We start from the raw sequence: 17500 nt of genomic DNA on the forward strand, positions 1-17500 counted from the left end.
CATCCAGCCACTGTCTCAGCAAGGGCAAGCAATCCTGGGAATTTCTTCCCTTTTCTTTTGCTTTTGTGTTTTTTTTAATGAGCAGGTGGCTGGCTGATTTAGCATTCAAAACCAAGGAGGTGTATGTGTGTGTGTGTGGGTGTGTGTGTGGGGAAGAGATCAAAGGGAAGAACCCCTCAATCCTGCTGTTGATATGCTGGAAGCCAAGTGATTCCTAACCTACACCCCGGCTCAGGATCTACAACTTCTCTCCATGTGTGGTGTTGTAAATGAGCAGTTCACATTTTTGATGTGGAGGACCTGTACTGGTGTGTGCCAGTGGGCAGGAGCCCTGGTGCTCTGTGTGTGTGTGTCTCTGTGTGTGTGTGTGTGTCTTGGGAAGCAAGGACAGGTTTTTCCCTGTGGGATGCAACCTTCCTCTTCCAGATTCTGCATCCCAAGTCTGGTGGTTTTTAAAGGCTTCTGTTGTGAAAAGCTGCTCTAAAATTGGCAGAGTGTTCGGCAGAGGATCCTCTTCTTGGGTAAGGCTCCAGGTCGTCTCTTGCCACCCCCTGGGCAAGCATGTGGAACCAGCCTCACTGACTGTGTCAGCAGGGTTTGTCCCTGTTCGCTTTTGAGGTGTGCACTGATTTAAGGCTCTTTAGGAAGCCTCCAGGCTAGTGGGAAGGATTCCTGCTCACTTCCACTTCTAAAAAGCGCAGTGAGATGTTGCCTCATGCAGATATCCCTGCTCCAGTCAGCCCCAAATCCCTGCCCACTTAGGGGTGGCCAGGTTTTAAGCAGCGGGAGGCAGCTGAGCTAACACCTCTTGGGCTGTGGCAGCTGGGGAAGGTGAGCAGCAGACCCTGGAAAAGATCAGCTCCCAACTGGGTACTGATGGGCACTGCAGGGCAGGAATAGGGAATGCTCCTTTGCAGAGATGCTTTCCAGATTCTAAATGCACTTTAAATAAGCCAATTTTCCCCCCAAAGTCCTAGAAGAGCAGCCCAAACAGAAGCTGATCCAGCCCCTTGGGTTAAACATTCCCTGCCTGCTGCAGGTGACGAGCTCAGTGTGCCACTACCCACCCCCACAGCTAACCAAGGCCCTCCCAGCCCCTCACCCCAAGCCCCTTCAGCTGTCTGGTGATGCTTGTCTGTGACTCCCACCCACCAGAACCACCCCACAGAGCAACTTCTCCAGCAGAGCACACCAAGAATAGTTTCCTTGGATAAGAGTATTCCCATTGCAGCCACTCTGCAGCTAGCAGGGTGTCTCTTGACAAGACTAAAACTCAGCTGATGATCCAATGCCTGTCTGTGTGTGTGTATAGAATATCTATGTATAAAATGTAAGGGGGAAAGTAATCCTTTGCTGAGCCTATTATGTACTTAATCAGGTTTCAATATTGTGCAATTCATTTCTAGCTAGCCTAAAACTTACTATGCCAAACCACGTGCTGTGTCATTCATGTCTGAGAAATGGTGGATTGCAGTGACTTCACCTCTTGCATTTACAGTAAGATGCATAAATAACTGTAACAAGCTCTAACAGATGTTGCTTCAGCACCTCAACCTTCCTCTTCAGTCTGTCTCCTCACTCAGATGTACTGCTCTGGCTCCAGCCAGGAGGAGCCGGGCTGCTGCTCTCACCATGCTCATTTTTTAACCTCTCACCACTTCAGCTGGGAGCAGCCACGGCAGTGAAAACTGTTCAGAGGGTGGGGGGAGGAGAGCTGATGCTGGGGGTTTCTGTGGCTGGGTGAGGCAGCTCCAGGTTCCACCACGCTTGAACTTTCACTCATGACCTCTGCTGCTTTAGCGAGGCTCTGCTGCCGTTTTTCATGCCCAGGCTCGGGGAGACAGAGCCCACTCCCCCCTGTTCCCTGCCCTGCTGCTTCTTTGTGCTTGGCGACATGCCTGAGCTGCCCGGAGAGCACCCTGGGAAGGGTTGTGGACCACCAGCCGTGCACTGCCCCAGATCTGTCACGCTTTTGCTTCAGACCATGAACAAGCAGTGCTCTAACCCACTTTAGCCCTGCCAGCACCCTGCCTCAGACCTGTTGGGAAGGCTTCATTCGTGTCTCTGACATCTCCCGGTGCTCGCCGGTCCCTGGCAGCTGTCTGCTGGGGGGAGCCAGGCACAGCCCATGGCCCTGTGTCCCACCAGCCTATTTTTCCCCTGGCAATGAGTTTTTTAATTGCTGACATTTCTAAACCCCTGCTATGAACCAGGATCCTCTTTTAAGCTGCCTTCGCTGGAGCTCGAAACCACTCGAGACCCCTGGCAGAGACCCCTGGCATGAGCTGTGCTTGCCGGTGTTGTGGGCGACTGTTCCTGGGGTGCCGAGGCGAGGCCTGTAAGTCCCCTTCAGGCTGCCCGCGAGCTCTTGAGGCAGCGGAGCCGGCTGAACCCTGCGCCCCGGGAGCCTGGCGGTGCCCGAGGGGCTGGGCAGGGGAGGGCCGTGAGCGGGACGGCGATTGCCGCCGCGACAACGCCTCCGGACCACCTTACTTCCGGTGCGCATGCGCAGCCTGCACCAATCAGAGCGGGACGGGGGCGGGAACACTTCCCGGCGTGCCCTTCAGCTTCCGGACAGCCGTGGGGATGCGTCCTCCGTTGCTAGGCAACGGTGAGCGGCGAGGCGCGGCTTGCCTGGCAGCTAGGCCGCGGCCCGGCCCCTGCGGTCACCGAGGCTGGAGTTCACGGAGCTGTCTCCCTCCCGGCCGCGCTCCGTCGTGCCTCTACCGGTATATGAACGTTGTTTGTTTGACCTTTGGAAGTTCCCGTGTTTGCTCGGTTCTGTTCTCGGCCGCGCTGGCCTTTTGAAGCTGTTTTCAGGGTGACGGCGACGTTAACAAGATCATAAAACACTGCAGCAGGCCTGCCCGCTGCTCGCTTTCTAACAGCTCCTTAGCTCAGCCACCAGAGCTGCCTTTGGGGGCTGGGGGAAAACGCTGCCTGACACACGGTGCTTTTATTTTTATTGTTAATAGGGGTAGTATTAAGGGTAGCTGCCTGTTCAAATATGTTGTCTTATCCCTGAGGATTGAAGATGGGTGAGCTAATTGTCGTTTAGTAATGGTAAGGGAAGTGGGTGTTTTCTTTCCTGGGATGGTGTTAATTTTAATTGTAGATAAACATATAAAACGTTGTAGTAACAGTCATGTCACCAAGCCAGTGCTGTGCTGAGCTTCCTTACCTCTTAACTGCTCTTGCTAATCAGTGCCTGGAAGCTCCAGCTGAACTCGGGCCCTTCTCCTGGTGGTTTTAGCTCTAGACACACTAAGAAACCTCAGGGGCCTGAGTTAAAGGTGTTGAATCCAAGTGAAGCGTGGAAAAAGAAGGTGTTGCTGTTGTGATGCAGCAGGTGGGCACAGGGAGCTTAGAAACGAGTGTTTGTGCTCATGTGTCTTGGTGGCTGGGTGTCAAGGTCAGGCTTTCATCTGACTGCTGCACGAGTGCGATCAGAACAAGAGGACACAGTCTCAAGCTGCGCCAGGGGAGGTTTAGGCTGGATGTCAGGAAGGAGTTCTTCATAGAAAGAGAGATTGGCCATTGGAATGTGCTGCCCAGGGAGGTGGTGGAGTCACCATCCCTGGAGGTGTTTAGGAAGAGACTGGATGGGGTGCTTGGTGCCTTGGGTTAGTTGATCAGATGGTGTTGGGTGATAGGTTGGACTTGATGATCTCAAAGGTCTCTTCCAACCTGGTTCGGTTTGGTTTGGTTCTATTCTGTTCTATTCTATTCTATTCTATTCTATTCTATTCTATTCTATTCTATTCTATTCTATTCTATTCTATTCTATTCTATTCTATTCTCAGTTCTAGATCATGCTCAATGCCTTTGAGGGTGTTTGGGGGCTCCTGGGCTTTAGCAGAACAATTTGGTAGCCTGCCCACCCGGTTTGAGAGTTCTGTTTGCCAGTGCCTGAGAGCAAATCGTCATTAAACAGCAGCAGCAAGCTGCTGAAAGGCCTGCTGATGGGAGAAGGCTTTGTGGGTTGGGTGTGTGAGTTCATCCTCAGCTTGAACCCCTCTGTGTAGTCCAGGATTAGATCCCTGCCTTTGGAGACACGGTGGTGTTGGAGCCTTGCTGAGCTGGCCTCGTTCAGAGGCACCGTTAGTCAAGTGTTTGTCTCCACCTGTAGGGCTGGACTGGAGCATGGAGGCCTTCTCCTCACCAGAGCCAGGAGTTCCTGCAGGGAGGAGCTCCTCTGTGCCACAGAAAAAATACCATGTGCTGGTGGGTGTGACTGGAAGCGTGGCTGCTCTGAAGCTGCCTCTCCTTGTTGCTGAGCTGCTGAAAATCCCTGGGGTGAGTACATCTGGTGGTTGAGCACTGTAAAGTTGGTGTTGCTCTGTGGTGATGTAGCTTCTGTTGATAGGGAAAGCTCCTGCTGGCTTTGAGCCCTTCAGGCTGAAATTTAGTTGAGAGGGGATTCCTTCTTCTTTTAAATCTCAATTAATACTCCTTCCTATCATTTCATGCTTCTCTACTCCTATGAGTAGAGGCTTAAAGAGCAGGGACTACCCCTGGATATTTCCATAGGCAGACATTGGGGTTCTGGATTAGCTGTTCAGCTCAGCTTGCTTTACTCTGTCAGAAATGGGGGGAGGGGGGGGAAACCAGATCTTACATAAACAGAGAGAGAAATTGCAAGGTGTCCTATGTCTGTGCATTTGGGTTTGTGAGTAGTTTATGGTCTGGAGTAACAGAAGTGTCCAGCAGAGGCCACTCATGACTAGAGTCAGGGAGGGAAACTTCTGCTGTGAATCATAGAATCATAGAATCATAGAATCATAGAATCAATAAGGTTGGAAAAGACCTCAGAGATCATCAAGTCCAACCTGTCACCCAACACCTCATGAAAACTAAACCATGGCTCCAAGTGCCACGTCCAATCCCTTTCTTTCAGGAAAGGTGTTCACACCTCCAGGGATGGAGACTCCACCACCTCCCTGGGCAGCACATTCCAGTGGCCAATCTCTCTTGTTGGGAAGAACTTTCTCCTCACCTCCAGCCTAAACCTCCCCTGGTGCACCTTGAGACTGTGTCCTCTTGTTCTGGTGCTGCTTGCCTGAGAGAAGAGACCAACCCCTTCCTGGCTACAATCTTCCTTCAGGGAGTTGTAAATGGCAAGAAGGTCTCCCCTGAGCCTCCTCTTCTCCAGGCTAAACAACCCCAGCTCCCTCAGCCTCTCCTCACAGGGCTGTGCTCCAGACCCCTCCCCAGCTTTGTTGCCCTTCTCTGGACACGTTCAAGTGTCTCAATGTCCTTCTTAAATTGAGTGGCCCAGAACTGGACACAGGACTCAAGGTGTGGCCTAACCAGTGCTGAGTACAGGGCAGAATGACTTCCCTGCTCCTGCTGGCCACACTGTTCCTGATGCAGGCCAGGATGCCGTTGGCCTTCTTGGACCCCTAGGCACACTACTGGCTCATGTCCAGCTGCTGTCAGCCAGTACCCCCAGGTCCCTTTCTGCCTGACTGCTCTCCAGCCACTCTGTCCCCAGCCTGTAGCTCTGCATGGGGTTGTTGTGGCCAAAGTGCAGCACCTGGCTCTTGGACTTGTTCAATGCCACCACACTGGATTCTGCCCATCTGTCCAGCCTGTCAAGGTCCCTCTGCAGAGCTCTCCTACGCTCTAACAGATCAACTCCTGAAGGCAGAGGCAGAAAACCTTTAGGTTTTGAGAACTGGGGCTGATATTTTGGAGCAGTGAAATGAAAGAGGGAGCAAGAGGGTGCACTTCAATGTGGAGATCTATTGGTTAGGTTGCTATTTGGGATGGTTTGTTGAGAGTTTACCTTGCAGAGACTTTGATACAGAGGCAGAAGAGATGCAGTCCCCAAGTATCTTTGTGGCTGGTTGATGCTCACCAGGCTGGAGCAGGTACTGAAGATATGGTCAGCTGTTGGGCACTGGTTCTGCTACTTGTGGACTGCAAAGAGGGGCCTCAGTTAATTTCTTGCTTGACCTGAAGTGATTGGTGAGGCCAAAGGTCCTAACCTGAAGTAAGAGAATAGAATAGAATAGAATAGAATAGAATAGAATAGAATAGAATAGAATAGAATAGAATAGAATAGAATAGAATAGAATAGAATAGAATAGAATAGAATAGACCAGGTTGGAAGAAACCTTCAAGATCATCGTGTCCAACCTATCATCCAACACCACCCAACCAACTAACCCATGGCACCAAGCACCCTGTCAAGTCTCCTCCTGAACACCTCCAGTGATGGTGATTCCACCACCTCCCTGGGCAGCACATTCCAGTGGGCAGTCACTCTCTCTGTGTAAAACTTCCTCCTGACCTCCAGCCTGAACCTCCCCTGGCACAGCCTGAGACTGTGTCCTCTTGTTCTGGTGCTGGCTGCCTGGGAGAAGAGACCAACCTCTGCCTGTCTACAACCTCCCTTCAGGTAGTTGTAGAGAGCAAGAAGGTCACCCCTGAGTCTCCTCTTCTCCAGGCTAAGCAGCCCCAGCTCCCTCAGCCTCTCCTCATAGGGCTGTGTTCCAAGCCCCTCACCAACTTTGTTGCCCTTCTCTGGACTCGTTCCAGCAAGTCAACCTCCTTCCTAAACTGAGGGGCCCAGAACTGGACACAGGACTCGAGGTGTGGCCTAACCAGTGCAGTGTACAGGGGCAGAATGACCTCCCTGCTCCTGCTGGCCACACTGTTCCTGATGCAGGCCAGGATGCCATTGGCCCTCCTGGCTTCCTGGGCACACTGCAGGCTCATGTTCAGCCTACCATCAACCAGCACCCCCAGGTCCCTCTCAGCCTGGCTGCTTTCAGCCACTCTGACCCCAGCCTGTAGCACTGCCTGGGGTTGTTGTGGCCGATGTGCAGAACCTGTGCTGTCAAGGAAGGGAAGTGCCCAGAGCCAGGGATCTGCATCTTCTGATCCTCTGCTTCTCAAATTGGCTTTGCTGTTGTCTCTTTTTGCTCTGCTCTTGGTGCTGAGAATATCCTTCTTTGCAGGAGACATGAGGAATGCAAATGACCTACTGTAGGAATCCAGGTCAAGCACGTTCCTTCTCTCCTTCAATCATTAAAACCCACAGATGGCTGGACCTGAATTCTCTCTGAGGGCCTGTGACATCCACCACAGGCTTTGTGGCCACTGGTTTTAAGCTTCAGTGGCTTTAAAAAGCAAAAGTGAAGCAGCCAGCCCAGGAGCTTCTGGAACTTACTCACTGAAATGATTCCTTCACTCAGTTGTGATGTGATTGGAGGTGGCCAAGAAGCAGGTGGATGTGGCTCTTTGGGATGTGGTTTAGTGGCCATGGTGGTCTTAGGTTGAGGGTTGGGCTTGAGGGTCTCAGAGGGTTGGGCCTGAGGGTCTCAGAGGGTTGGGCCTGAGGGTCTCAGAGGGTTGGGCCTGAGGGTCTCAGAGGGTTGGGCTTGAGGGTCTCAGAGGGTTTTGCCAGCCCAAACATTTCTAGGATTCTATGTTTTCAAGACCTGATCCAAAGGCCACTGAGCCAGTGGGACATTTCTGTTGAGCCTGTTGCCTCAGTTTCTTTACTGGTGGAACAGACCTTTAAAAAGCCCTCAGGGGAAGATGGCAGGAGTAGAGGGAGGCTTTGAGACCAGAAGAGATGTGGTCAGAGGCTTGCAACCTGAGTGGTTCATTTAGATTGGTGTCCTGGCTAAAAGGATCCCCAGTGAACAACTTGGCAGTGTGCTTTGGCACTCATTAAAGGTTAACCTCTCCTCCAGGGTGATGCTGGATGTGATGTGACCTTGCTGCCTTTTGTTTAACCCCTTTGAAGAGCCAGGAACTCTTGACAGCATCCGCTTACACCTTTCATTTCCTTTGCAGCTGGTGCTGTGGGGAGCTGGCACAAAGCCTCTGGTCAGGACACTGTGGGTGACTCTTAGGGCTGTGCTGCTCACACAGGTTGTCTCAGGCTGCTTGCTAGAATTTTGGAGTGGCCTGGCAGGATGTTTGGTTAGTCACAAAGAAAGGCAAACTCTTCTGTCGCTCTTGAAGCTACAGGCTGTCATCTGGACTTGGAGGTTTAAATGGCATGAGGATGAGGGTGATGATGATGATGCCTTTTCATTGTGCTCCTGCCAGGTAGCTTCCACCTCAGCTTGTAGGTGCCATTTAGCAGAGGATCATGGAATCATCAAGGTTGGAAAAGACCTCTAAGACTGTCAAGTCCAACTGTCAAGCCCACAAAACCACATCCTAAAGTGCCATGTCTGCACAGCCTCTGAGCATCTCCAGGAACAGTGACTCCACCACCTCCCTGGGCAGCCTGTTCTGATGCCTGACCACACTTGCAGCAAAGAAATGTTTCCTACTATCCAACCTAACCCTCCCCTGGCACAACTTGAGGCTGTTTCTTGTCATCATGGCACTGGTTCCTTGGAAGAAAAGATCAACCCCCACTTCCCTACAACCTCCTTTCAGGGAGTTGTACAGAGCAAGACAGCCTTCCCTCAGCCTCCTGTTCTCCAGACTAAACAGTCTCTATTTGTTCTCTCTGCAGCAGTTTTATCAATGGTCTGGGTGATAAAGGGCTGGGGAGCAGCCCTGCAGAGAAGGACTTGGGAGTGCTGGGGGTGAAAAGCTGGGCATGAGCTGGCACTGAGCGCTGCCAGCCCAGCCCCAGCCCTGTCCTGTGCTGATCCCCAGCAGTGTGGGCAGCAGGGGCAGGGAGGGGATTCTGCCCCTCTGCTGTGCTCTGCTGAGACCCCACCTACAGTGCTGGGGGGAGCCCTCTGCAGCACACAGCACAGGCAGGGACCTGTTGGAGCAGGGCCAGAGGAGACCACAGCAATGATGGGAGGGCTGGAAGCCCTCTGCTGTGAGGCCAGGCTGAGAGAGCTGGGCTTGTTCAGACTGGAGAGGAGAAGGCTCCAGGGAGACCTTCTGGTGGCCTTTCAGTGCTCAAAGGGGCAACTCAGAAAGCTGGGGGCAGACTTTTGAGCAGGGCTGCTTGTGACAGGACAAGGGGTGATGGCTTGAACTGAAAGAGGGAGATTCAGACTAGATGGAAGGAAGCAATGCTTTACCCTAAGGGGGGTGAGACCCAGTCCCAGGTTGCCCAGAGAGATGGTAGGTGCTCCATCTCTCAAACTATTGCAGCCCAGGTTGTTGGGGCTCTGAGCAACCTGCTCTAGCTGCAGATGTCCCTGCTGACTGCAGGGGGTTTGGACTCAATGACCTTTAAAGGTCCCCCCCAGCCTAAAGCACTGTGTGAGCACAGGAGAGCAGCTTTGCAGTGAAGTTTCTTTTGGAGAGCTGGCTGTGAAGTGGTCCAAGTGAAAAGAGCCCTTGCAGAGTGTGAACTGCCTGCAGAGCAGGAGGTTGTGAGGGTGGCCAGACTGCCTTTAAGCAGAGATATAGCCAGGGGCAAACAGAGGGTGTGCCAGGTAAACAGAAAGGAAATAAAACCTATCTAGGCTAAAGGGAGCTGAAGAACACTGATCCCTTTCCAGCACTGCTGCAGGGGCTTGAAGCACTTGCTCAGAACAAGGGAGCCAGGTGCCCACCCCAAGCATGATGAGGGAGAATATTTAGCTAACAGAGCAGCTTCTAGAGGCGGGAGGGGGTGGGGGGGTGGAGTCATTGGTGCTCAGAGACCTTGAACATCCCTCTGATATGGCTGGATGCAGTCCTGGAGTGCCAGCTTTGCTCTCTTCCTGGGTTTGTGCTTTGAAGAAATACCAGGCAGAGAGGGACCTGGGGGTACTGGTCGATGGTAGGCTGAACATGAGCCTGCAGTGTGCCCAGGCAGCCAGGAGGGCCAATGGCATCCTGGCCTGCAGCAGGAAGAGTGTGGCCAGCAGGAGCAGGGAGGTCATTCTGCCCCTGTACACTGCACTGGTTAGGCCACACCTTGAGTCCTGTGTCCAGTTCTGGGCCCCACAGTTTAGGAAGGAGGTTGACTTGCTGGAATGAGTCCAGAGAAGGGCAATGAAGTTGGTGAGGGGTTTGGAACACAGCCCTGTGAGGAGAGGCTGAGGGAGCTGGGGTTGCTTAGCCTGGAGAAGAGGAGACTCAGGGGTGACCTTCTTGCTCTCTACAACTACCTGAAGGGAGGTTGTAGCCAGGTGGGGGTTGGTCTCTTCTCCCAGGCAGCCAGCACCAGAACAAGAGGACACAGTCTCAGGCTGCACCAGGGGAGGTTCAGGCTGGATGTTAGGAAGAAGTTCTACACAGAGAGAGTGATTGCCCATTGGAATGGGCTGCCTGGGAAGGAGACTTGATAGGGTGCTTGGTGCTATGGTTGAGTTGATTAGATGGTGTTGGGTGATAGGCTGGACTTGGTGATCTCAAAGGTCTCTTCCAACCTGGTCTGGTCTGTTCTATTCTATTCTATTCTATTCTATTCTATTCTATTCTATTCTATTCTATTCTATTCTGGTCTATTGTTTTTAAGGACCAGAGATGGTTAGGAAACTGTTTTCTAAACCAAGCCACAAAAGCCCCAGCCAAACAGAAAAGGCAGAGTGCCACTAACAAACCTTCCTGCTGACAGCTTCCAGTGCAGACCTGGCCTACTGGTAGCAGTGTGGAGAGCAGAGCTGCCCCCTCCAACTGCACAGTGCCCTTTAAGAAAATCACCAAATCCCCAGCACCTCACAGCCTGGGAGGTTAACACCTCGCTGCAGGCCAGGGCAGAGCAGAGCAGCAGCGTTAGCACCTTTGTGGGTGTCACTGCTGGGCTCCAGGCAGCTTCCTGTGAGGTGAGGAGGGGTTCAGATGGAAACAAATGTGTTGGCTGCTGTCAGTGTGATCTTCACACCTGAGAGCACCAGAAACACAGCTGGCATTCCAAGCTGAGGTCACCTGAACAAGAGAGCAGGACTTGAGGCGAGGCACACAGAGCACCGAGCACTGCTGCTACCTGCAGCTCTGCTTTCTCATTGCTTTTTCTTCAGGAAAGAGGAGAAATTCCCAAAGAACACAATCCACTAAGGCTGGGATTTTTTCCCTGCTGCTCCCAGCTGTTTTTCTTACTTTAGAACAAACCAGGCTCGAAGAGACCTTCAAGATCATCGCGTCCAACCTATCAACCAATCCAACACCACCTAAACAACTAACCCATGGCACCAAGCACCCCATCAAGCCTCCTCCTGAACACCTCCAATGATGGTGACTCCACCACCTCCCCAGGCAGCCCATTCCAATAGGCAATCACTCTCTCTGTATAGAACTTCTTCCTAACATCCAGCCTGAACCTCCCCTGGTGCAGCCTGAGACTGTGTCCTCTTGTTCTGGTGCTGGTTGCCTGCCTGGGAGAAGAGACCAACCTCTGCCTGTCTACAACCTCCCTTCAGGTAGTTGTAGAGAGCAATAAGGTCTCCCCTGAGTCTCCTCTTCTCCAGGCTAAGCAACCCCAGCTCCCTCAGCCTCTCCTCACAGGGCTGTGTTCCAAGCCCCTCACCAACTTTGTTGCCCTTCTCTGGACTTGTTCCAGCAAGTCAACCTCCTTCCTAAACTGAGGGGCCCAGAACTGGACACAGGACTCGAGGTGTGGCCTAACCAGTGCAGTGTACAGGGGCAGAATGACCTCCCTGCTCCTGCTGGCCACACTGTTCCTGATGCAGGCCAGGATGCCATTGGCCCTCCTGGCTGCCTGGGCACACTGCAGGCTCATGTTCAGCCTACCATCAACCAGCACCCCCAGGTCCCTCTCAGCCACTCTGACCCCAGCCTGTAGCTCTGCATGGGGTTGCTGTGGCCAATGTGCAGAACCTGGCACTTGGATGTGTTCAATCTCCTGCCCTTGGCCTCTGCCCATCTGTCCAGCCTGTCGAGGTCCCTCTGCAGAGCTCTCCTACCCTCCAGCAGATCAACTCCTGCCCCCAGCTTGGTGTCAGCTGCACATTTACTGATGATGGACTCAATGCCCTCATCCAGATCCTCAATGAAGATGTTAAAGAGCACAGGGCCCAGCACTGATCCCTGGGGCACACCACTGGTGCCTGGCTGCCAGCTGGCTGTGGCACCATTAACCACCACTCTCTGGGCTCAGCCTCCAGCCACTTCCTAACCCAGCTCAGAGTGCTGCTGTCCAAGCCAGGGGCTGACAGCTTGGCCAGGAGTTTGCTGTGGGGGATGGTGTCAAAGGCCTTGCTGAGGTCCAGGTAGACTACATCCACAGCCTGCCCCACATCCCCCAGGCAGTCACCTGATCATAGAAGGAGTTCAGGTTGGTTTTCTAGCCATGCAGGGTGCAGCTCACCACCACTGCTCCATTCCCAGTCAGGGAGATCATCTTGGGAACATGTTTTGTCACTTCGGCTGCCACGGAGGAGGCTGAAGGTTTCCAGCAGACTGGTTTGAGTTCTGTACCTCAGACTGCAGTTTCCTAGCAGGAAGGAGTGGCTGGGGAGGCTGGCTTCTCCTTGTTTCTCCCTTGGCCTGGTAGAACCACGCAGCAGGTTGCACTGTGAACTGCCTGAGGGAGCATCAAGGGCAAATGTTCTGGGAAAGAGCAACCACATGGACCAGGATAGGTTAGGGACTGACCTGTTGGAGAGCAGCACAGGGGAGAGCAACCTGGGGGTCCTGCTGGATAGGATGACCATGAGCCAGCAATGTGCCCTTGTAGCCAAGAAGGCCAACAGTGGCATCCTGGGGTGGATTAAAAGGGCTGTGGTTAGTAGGTTGAGAGAGGTTTTCCTGACCCTCTACTCTGCCCTGGTGAGGCCACATCTGGAACATTGTGTCCAATTCTGGGCACCTCAGTTCAAGAAGGACCTCAGAGAATCACTTGAAAGAGTCCAGCACAGAGCCATAAAGCTGCTGAAGGCAGTGGAACATCTCCCTGTGAGGACAGGCTGAGGGAGCTGGGGCTTGGAGCAGAGGAGCCTGAGGGGTGTCCTCATTCCTGTTGATAAAGATGTGCAGGGCAGTGTCAGGAGGAGGGAGCCAGGCTCTGCTCAGGGGTGTCCAATGACAGGACAAGGGGCAGTGGGGCCAAGCTGGGGTAGAGGAGGTGCCATGAGAACAGAAGGGGAAACTTCTTTACTGTGAAGGTGCTGAGCCCTGGAGCAGGCTGCCCAGAGAGGTTGTGGAGTCTCCTTCTCTGGAGACATTCCAAACCCACCTGGATATGTTCCTGTGTGACCTGCCCTGGGTCATCCTACACTGGCAGGAGGGTTGGACTGGATGATCCTTCAAGGTCCCTTGCAGCACCAATGTTCTGTGAGCAGAGAGTGATGGAAGATGGCCTAGAACAAGGAAAGGGATTATTTTTCCCCATCACTGGTGACCTGGGATGCCCCTTCCACATTCCCAGTCCTCTTGAAGCACTCCCTCCATATGCTGGCCCATCTGTTGCCTGGTTTGAAAGCACCTCCTTGGGAGGAATTGCAGATGGCAGTGCAGTTGCATGTCCTGCATGGGTGATCAGCACATGCAGAGCTGCTCCAATGCTGGCTCTGCTTTGCAGTCAATCCTGGGGGGTGCAGAGTGCCTCTGAGTCACTGCCTGTGGCAGACAGCTCTTAGTGACATGGGGTGGGGAAACACAACCCTTTCCCACCTGTTTAGACTTCTGCAGGAGGGGATGGAAAGATCTCAAGATGCAGGGCACCTTGGCACCTCCTAGGTGTGCACATCAAATCAACATCCATCAGCATGGAGGGGTTTCCCCAGTGACTAAGCTGTCAGCCCCTGGCTTGGACAGCAGCACTCTGTGCTGGGTTAGGAAGTGGCTGGAGGCTGAGCCCAGAGAGTGGTGGTGAATGGTGCCACAGCCAGCTGGCAGCCAGGCACCAGTGGTGTGCCCCAGGGATCAGTGCTGGGCCCTGTGCTCTTTAACATCTTCATTGATGATCTGGATGAGGGGATTGAGTCAGTCATCAGCAAATGTGCAGCTGACACCAAGCTGGGAGCAGATGTTGGTCAGTTAGAGGGTAGAAGGGCTCTGCAGAGGGACCTTGCCAGGCTGGACAGATGGGCAGAGGCCAACAGGATGGCATTCAACAAGTCCAAGTGCCAGGTTCTGCACATTGGCCACACCAACCCCAGACAGAGCTACAGGCTGGGGTCAGAGTGGCTGAGAGCTGCCAAACAGAGAGGGACCTGGGGGTGCTGATTGACAGCTGCCTGAACATGAGCCAGCAGTGTGCCCAGGTGGCCAAGAAGGCCAATGGCATCCTGGCCTGCATCAGGAACAGTGTGGCCAGCAGGAGCAGGGAAGTCATTGTGCCCTGGACTCTGCATTGTCTAGGCCACACCTTGAGTCCTGTGTCCAGTTCTGGGCCCCTCAGTTTAAGAAGGACATTGAGAGACTTGGAGGTGTCCAGAGAAGGGCAACAAGGCTGGGGAGAGGCCTTGAGCACAGCCCTGTGAGGAGAGGCTGAGGGAGCTGGGGTTGCTTAGCCTGGAGAAGAGGAGGCTCAGGGGAGACCTCATTGCTCTCTACAACTGCCTGAACCAGGGAGGTGGTGGATTCCCCATCCCTGGAGGTGTTCAAGAGGGGATTGGATGTGGCACTTGGTGCCATGGTCTAGTCATGAGGTCTGTGGTGACAGCTTGGACTCGGTGACCTTTGAGATCTCTTCCAACCTTGGTGCTATTGTATATTCCATAGCACTGGAGGCTCTTCTGGCTTTCTCCAAGGCAGGTTCAGCTAAGGCTCCAGACAACCTTCCTCTACTTTCACCCAATCTCTCTTTCCTTCCTGGGAACCACAGGTTTATTGCTTTGGCTGCACAGAATCCCTGTGCTCTGAATGTGCCTACACAGAGGCTTTCATCTTCCAGCACCTTCCCTTAATAGGCAGGAGAGCTGGAAGACACAAGTCTGACTTGCTTCTGGGATTTCTTTCCCTGTTGGAAGCCAGTCTGATTATGTGTCCAGAGAAGGGCAACAAAGCTGGGGAGGGGTCTGGAGCACAGCCATGTGAGGAGAAGCCGAGGGAGCTGGGGGTTGCTTAGCCTGGAGAAGAGGAGGCTCAGAGGAGACCTTACTGCTATCTGCAGTTACCTGAAGGGAGGTTGTAGCCAGGTGGGGGTTGGTCTCTTCTCCCAGGCAGGCAAGCAGCACCAGAACAAGAGGACACAGTCTCAAGTTGTGCCAGGGGAGGTTTAGGCTGGATGTTAGGAAGAAGTTCTTCATAGAAAGAGAAATTGCCCACTGGGATGTGCTGTCCAGGGAGGTGGTGGAGTCACCATCACTGGAGGTGTTTGGGAAGAGACTTGGTGGGGTGCTTGGTGCCTTGGTTGAGTTGATTAGATAGTGTTGGGTGGTGGGTTGGATTTGATGATCTCAAAGGTCTTTTCCAACCTGGATAACTCTATTCTAGTCTATCCAGTGGTCTGTAGATACCTCCCCTCTTTTTGCATCAAGAGAGAGAGGTAGGGGCAGAAAGAGATGCAGAGATGTGCCCACCGTGGTCCACTTGACCAAGAACTTGTACTCTGTTGTCCAAAGCCAGGCTTTCTTGTGAAGCTTTGTGCAGCAGAGGTGGATTTGCTTTGTGCTGGTGGGGCTGAGCCCCAGCAAACCTGCTGGTCCCTCAGCAGTTCTTCTGCTCACTGTGCCAGAGCTTTCTCTTGGCTGGCAGTGTGGGAAGAGTGATCCTGCGAGCGCCCTGTGGCCGTGCCAGCCGTTGGCAGCTCTCTGGCCTGTGGTTGAGGGAATCCACTGAGGCAAGCTGCTTCTCCTGTGCCCTTTGGCAGGTCTGTTTTGAGATGAAAGGGCACCTTTCACAGCACTTTGGCTTGCTGCTTCTTCCTGTCTCTTTGAAGTTCTGTGCAGAGCTGCATCTCGTTGTGAGCTTCTCTCTCCTCTCTGCTGTCCCTGCTGTGAACTGGCCACGTGAGGACGTTTGGCAGGGGGTGACAAATCACCTGCCCCTGGTAGAGTGGCATGGAGTGAGTCCTCAGCTCCCATGAGTACCTGCCATGGCCTGACCTTCCAGTTGGGAGCAAGAGAAGGTTCTCAGGATCCATGTAGCTTTCAAAGCCTTTGCAGCTCAAGCCTCCCTCCTCTGCTCAGCTCTCCAGGGTCATCCTCAAGTCTAACCATTGGCCTTGTCTTTTCTGCTTAGCTCGAAGTGAAGGTGGTCACCACTGAGAGAGCAAAGCATTTCTACAGTGCCCAGGAGATTCCTGTCACCCTCTACAGCGATGAAGATGAGTGGCAGGTGAGTTGTTCTTCCTCTGCAGGCTGCAAGGGCTCCTGGCCTGTCCCCAGTAGCCACATGGTTTGTAATTCACGTGGTTGTGTCACGCGCTCGTGCTTTCTGCTTCCAGAAGGCCGATGGGGCGTGCTTCAGGAAGCAAAAAGCAGGCTCCCTGGGAGGGTCAGAGTTGTTCAAGTGCTGAACAGCAAGCAGAAGCATTCCTCTAAGCTTCTTTGCAGGAGACCACACTTGATTTGGAATCCTGGGCCAAGACACGCTGCTTTGTCCTAATAACGTGTGCTCTGGAAGGTGGCTTTCAAAGGGCATGGTTGAGCCTGGCTGTAAATGAGGAAGGGAAGGATAGGATAGGATAGGATAGGATAGGATAGGATAGGATAGGATAGGATAGGATAGGATAGGATAGGATTAACCAGGTTGGGAAAGACCTTTGAGATCATCAAGTCCAACCTATCTAATCAACTAGGATAGGATAGGATAGGATAGGATAGGATAGAATAGAATAGAATAGAATAGAATAGAATAGAATAGAATAGAACAGACCAGACCAGACCAGGTTGGAAAAGACCTTTGAGATCATCAAGTCCAACCTATCTAATCAACTCAACCATGGCACCAAGTACCCCATCCAGTCTCTTCCTAAACACCTCCAGTGATGGTGACTCCACCACCTCCCTGGGCAGCACATCCCAATGGGCAATCACTCTATCAAGAACTTCTTCCTCACCTCCAGCCTAAACCTCCCCTGGCACAACTTGAGACTGTGTCCTCTTGTTCTGCTGCTGGTTGCCTAGGAGAAGAGACCAACCCCAACTTGGCTACAACCTCCCTTCAGGGAGTTGTAGAGAGCAAGAAGGTCTCCCCTGAGCCTCCTCTTCTCCAGGCTAAGCAACCCCAGCTCCCTCAGCCTCTCCTCACAGGGCTGTGCTCCAGACCCCTCCCCAGCTTGGTTGCCCTTCTCTGGACACCTTCCAGCAAGTCAACCTCCTTCCTAACCTGAGGGGCCCAGGACTCAAGGTGTGGCCTAACCAGTGCCGAGTAGAAGCACCAGAGGGCTTTGTGCCACCTTGGCAGACTTGCAGTGAGGGTGGAGGTGATCTCCCAGCGCCCTGGGCTCAGCTGCTACCCACAGCTCTGCCAGGACTGTCAGGAAATGTCAAGCAAGCCGCTGCAGAGCCACAGTGAGGCTGCTTGGTGCCCGTCGTGAGTCATCCTCGGCACGGAGGCAGCCGATCACATCTCCTGAGTGCTGCCTCTGTCCCATCCACAGATGGCTCTTGATGTTCCCAGACCTACCCACGCTGCTGCTGGCTGACTGAGAACCTCCTGCTGATGGGGCCACCCTTTGTGACAGGAAGCTGGAAGTTCTCCTGGTGGAAGTGGGGTTTGCATCTGTGCA

The 17500-nt window shown here is 53.3% G+C and overlaps 2 protein-coding genes across 2 annotated transcripts in view; both read left to right on the top strand.

Annotated features, from left to right (window-relative positions):
• The window catches only part of SCAMP5 (secretory carrier membrane protein 5), an 11527-nt gene extending 9997 nt beyond the window's left edge, over positions 1-1530 (top strand). Inside the window, exon 7 of the mRNA XM_068144240.1 lies at positions 1-1530. This exon is cut by the window's left edge and continues 778 nt beyond it. The gene's annotated coding sequence lies outside the window, so the exon portion shown is untranslated.
• Positions 1531-2616: 1086 nt separating this feature from the next.
• PPCDC (phosphopantothenoylcysteine decarboxylase) overlaps positions 2617-17500 on the top strand; it is a 28767-nt gene continuing 13883 nt past the window's right edge. Inside the window, exons 1-3 of the mRNA XM_068144385.1 lie at positions 2617-2729; positions 4130-4296; positions 16009-16104. Coding sequence (XP_068000486.1) covers positions 4144-4296; positions 16009-16104 — 249 coding nt within the window. The 5' untranslated portion in view covers positions 2617-2729; positions 4130-4143. The remainder of the gene's footprint in view (positions 2730-4129; positions 4297-16008; positions 16105-17500) is intronic.

The sequence above is a fragment of the Melanerpes formicivorus genome, unplaced genomic scaffold, assembly GCF_026170545.1.
Source record: "Melanerpes formicivorus ecotype bairdi unplaced genomic scaffold, bMelFor1.0.p_v2 SCAF_10, whole genome shotgun sequence".
Classification (NCBI taxonomy): domain Eukaryota; kingdom Metazoa; phylum Chordata; class Aves; order Piciformes; family Picidae; genus Melanerpes; species Melanerpes formicivorus.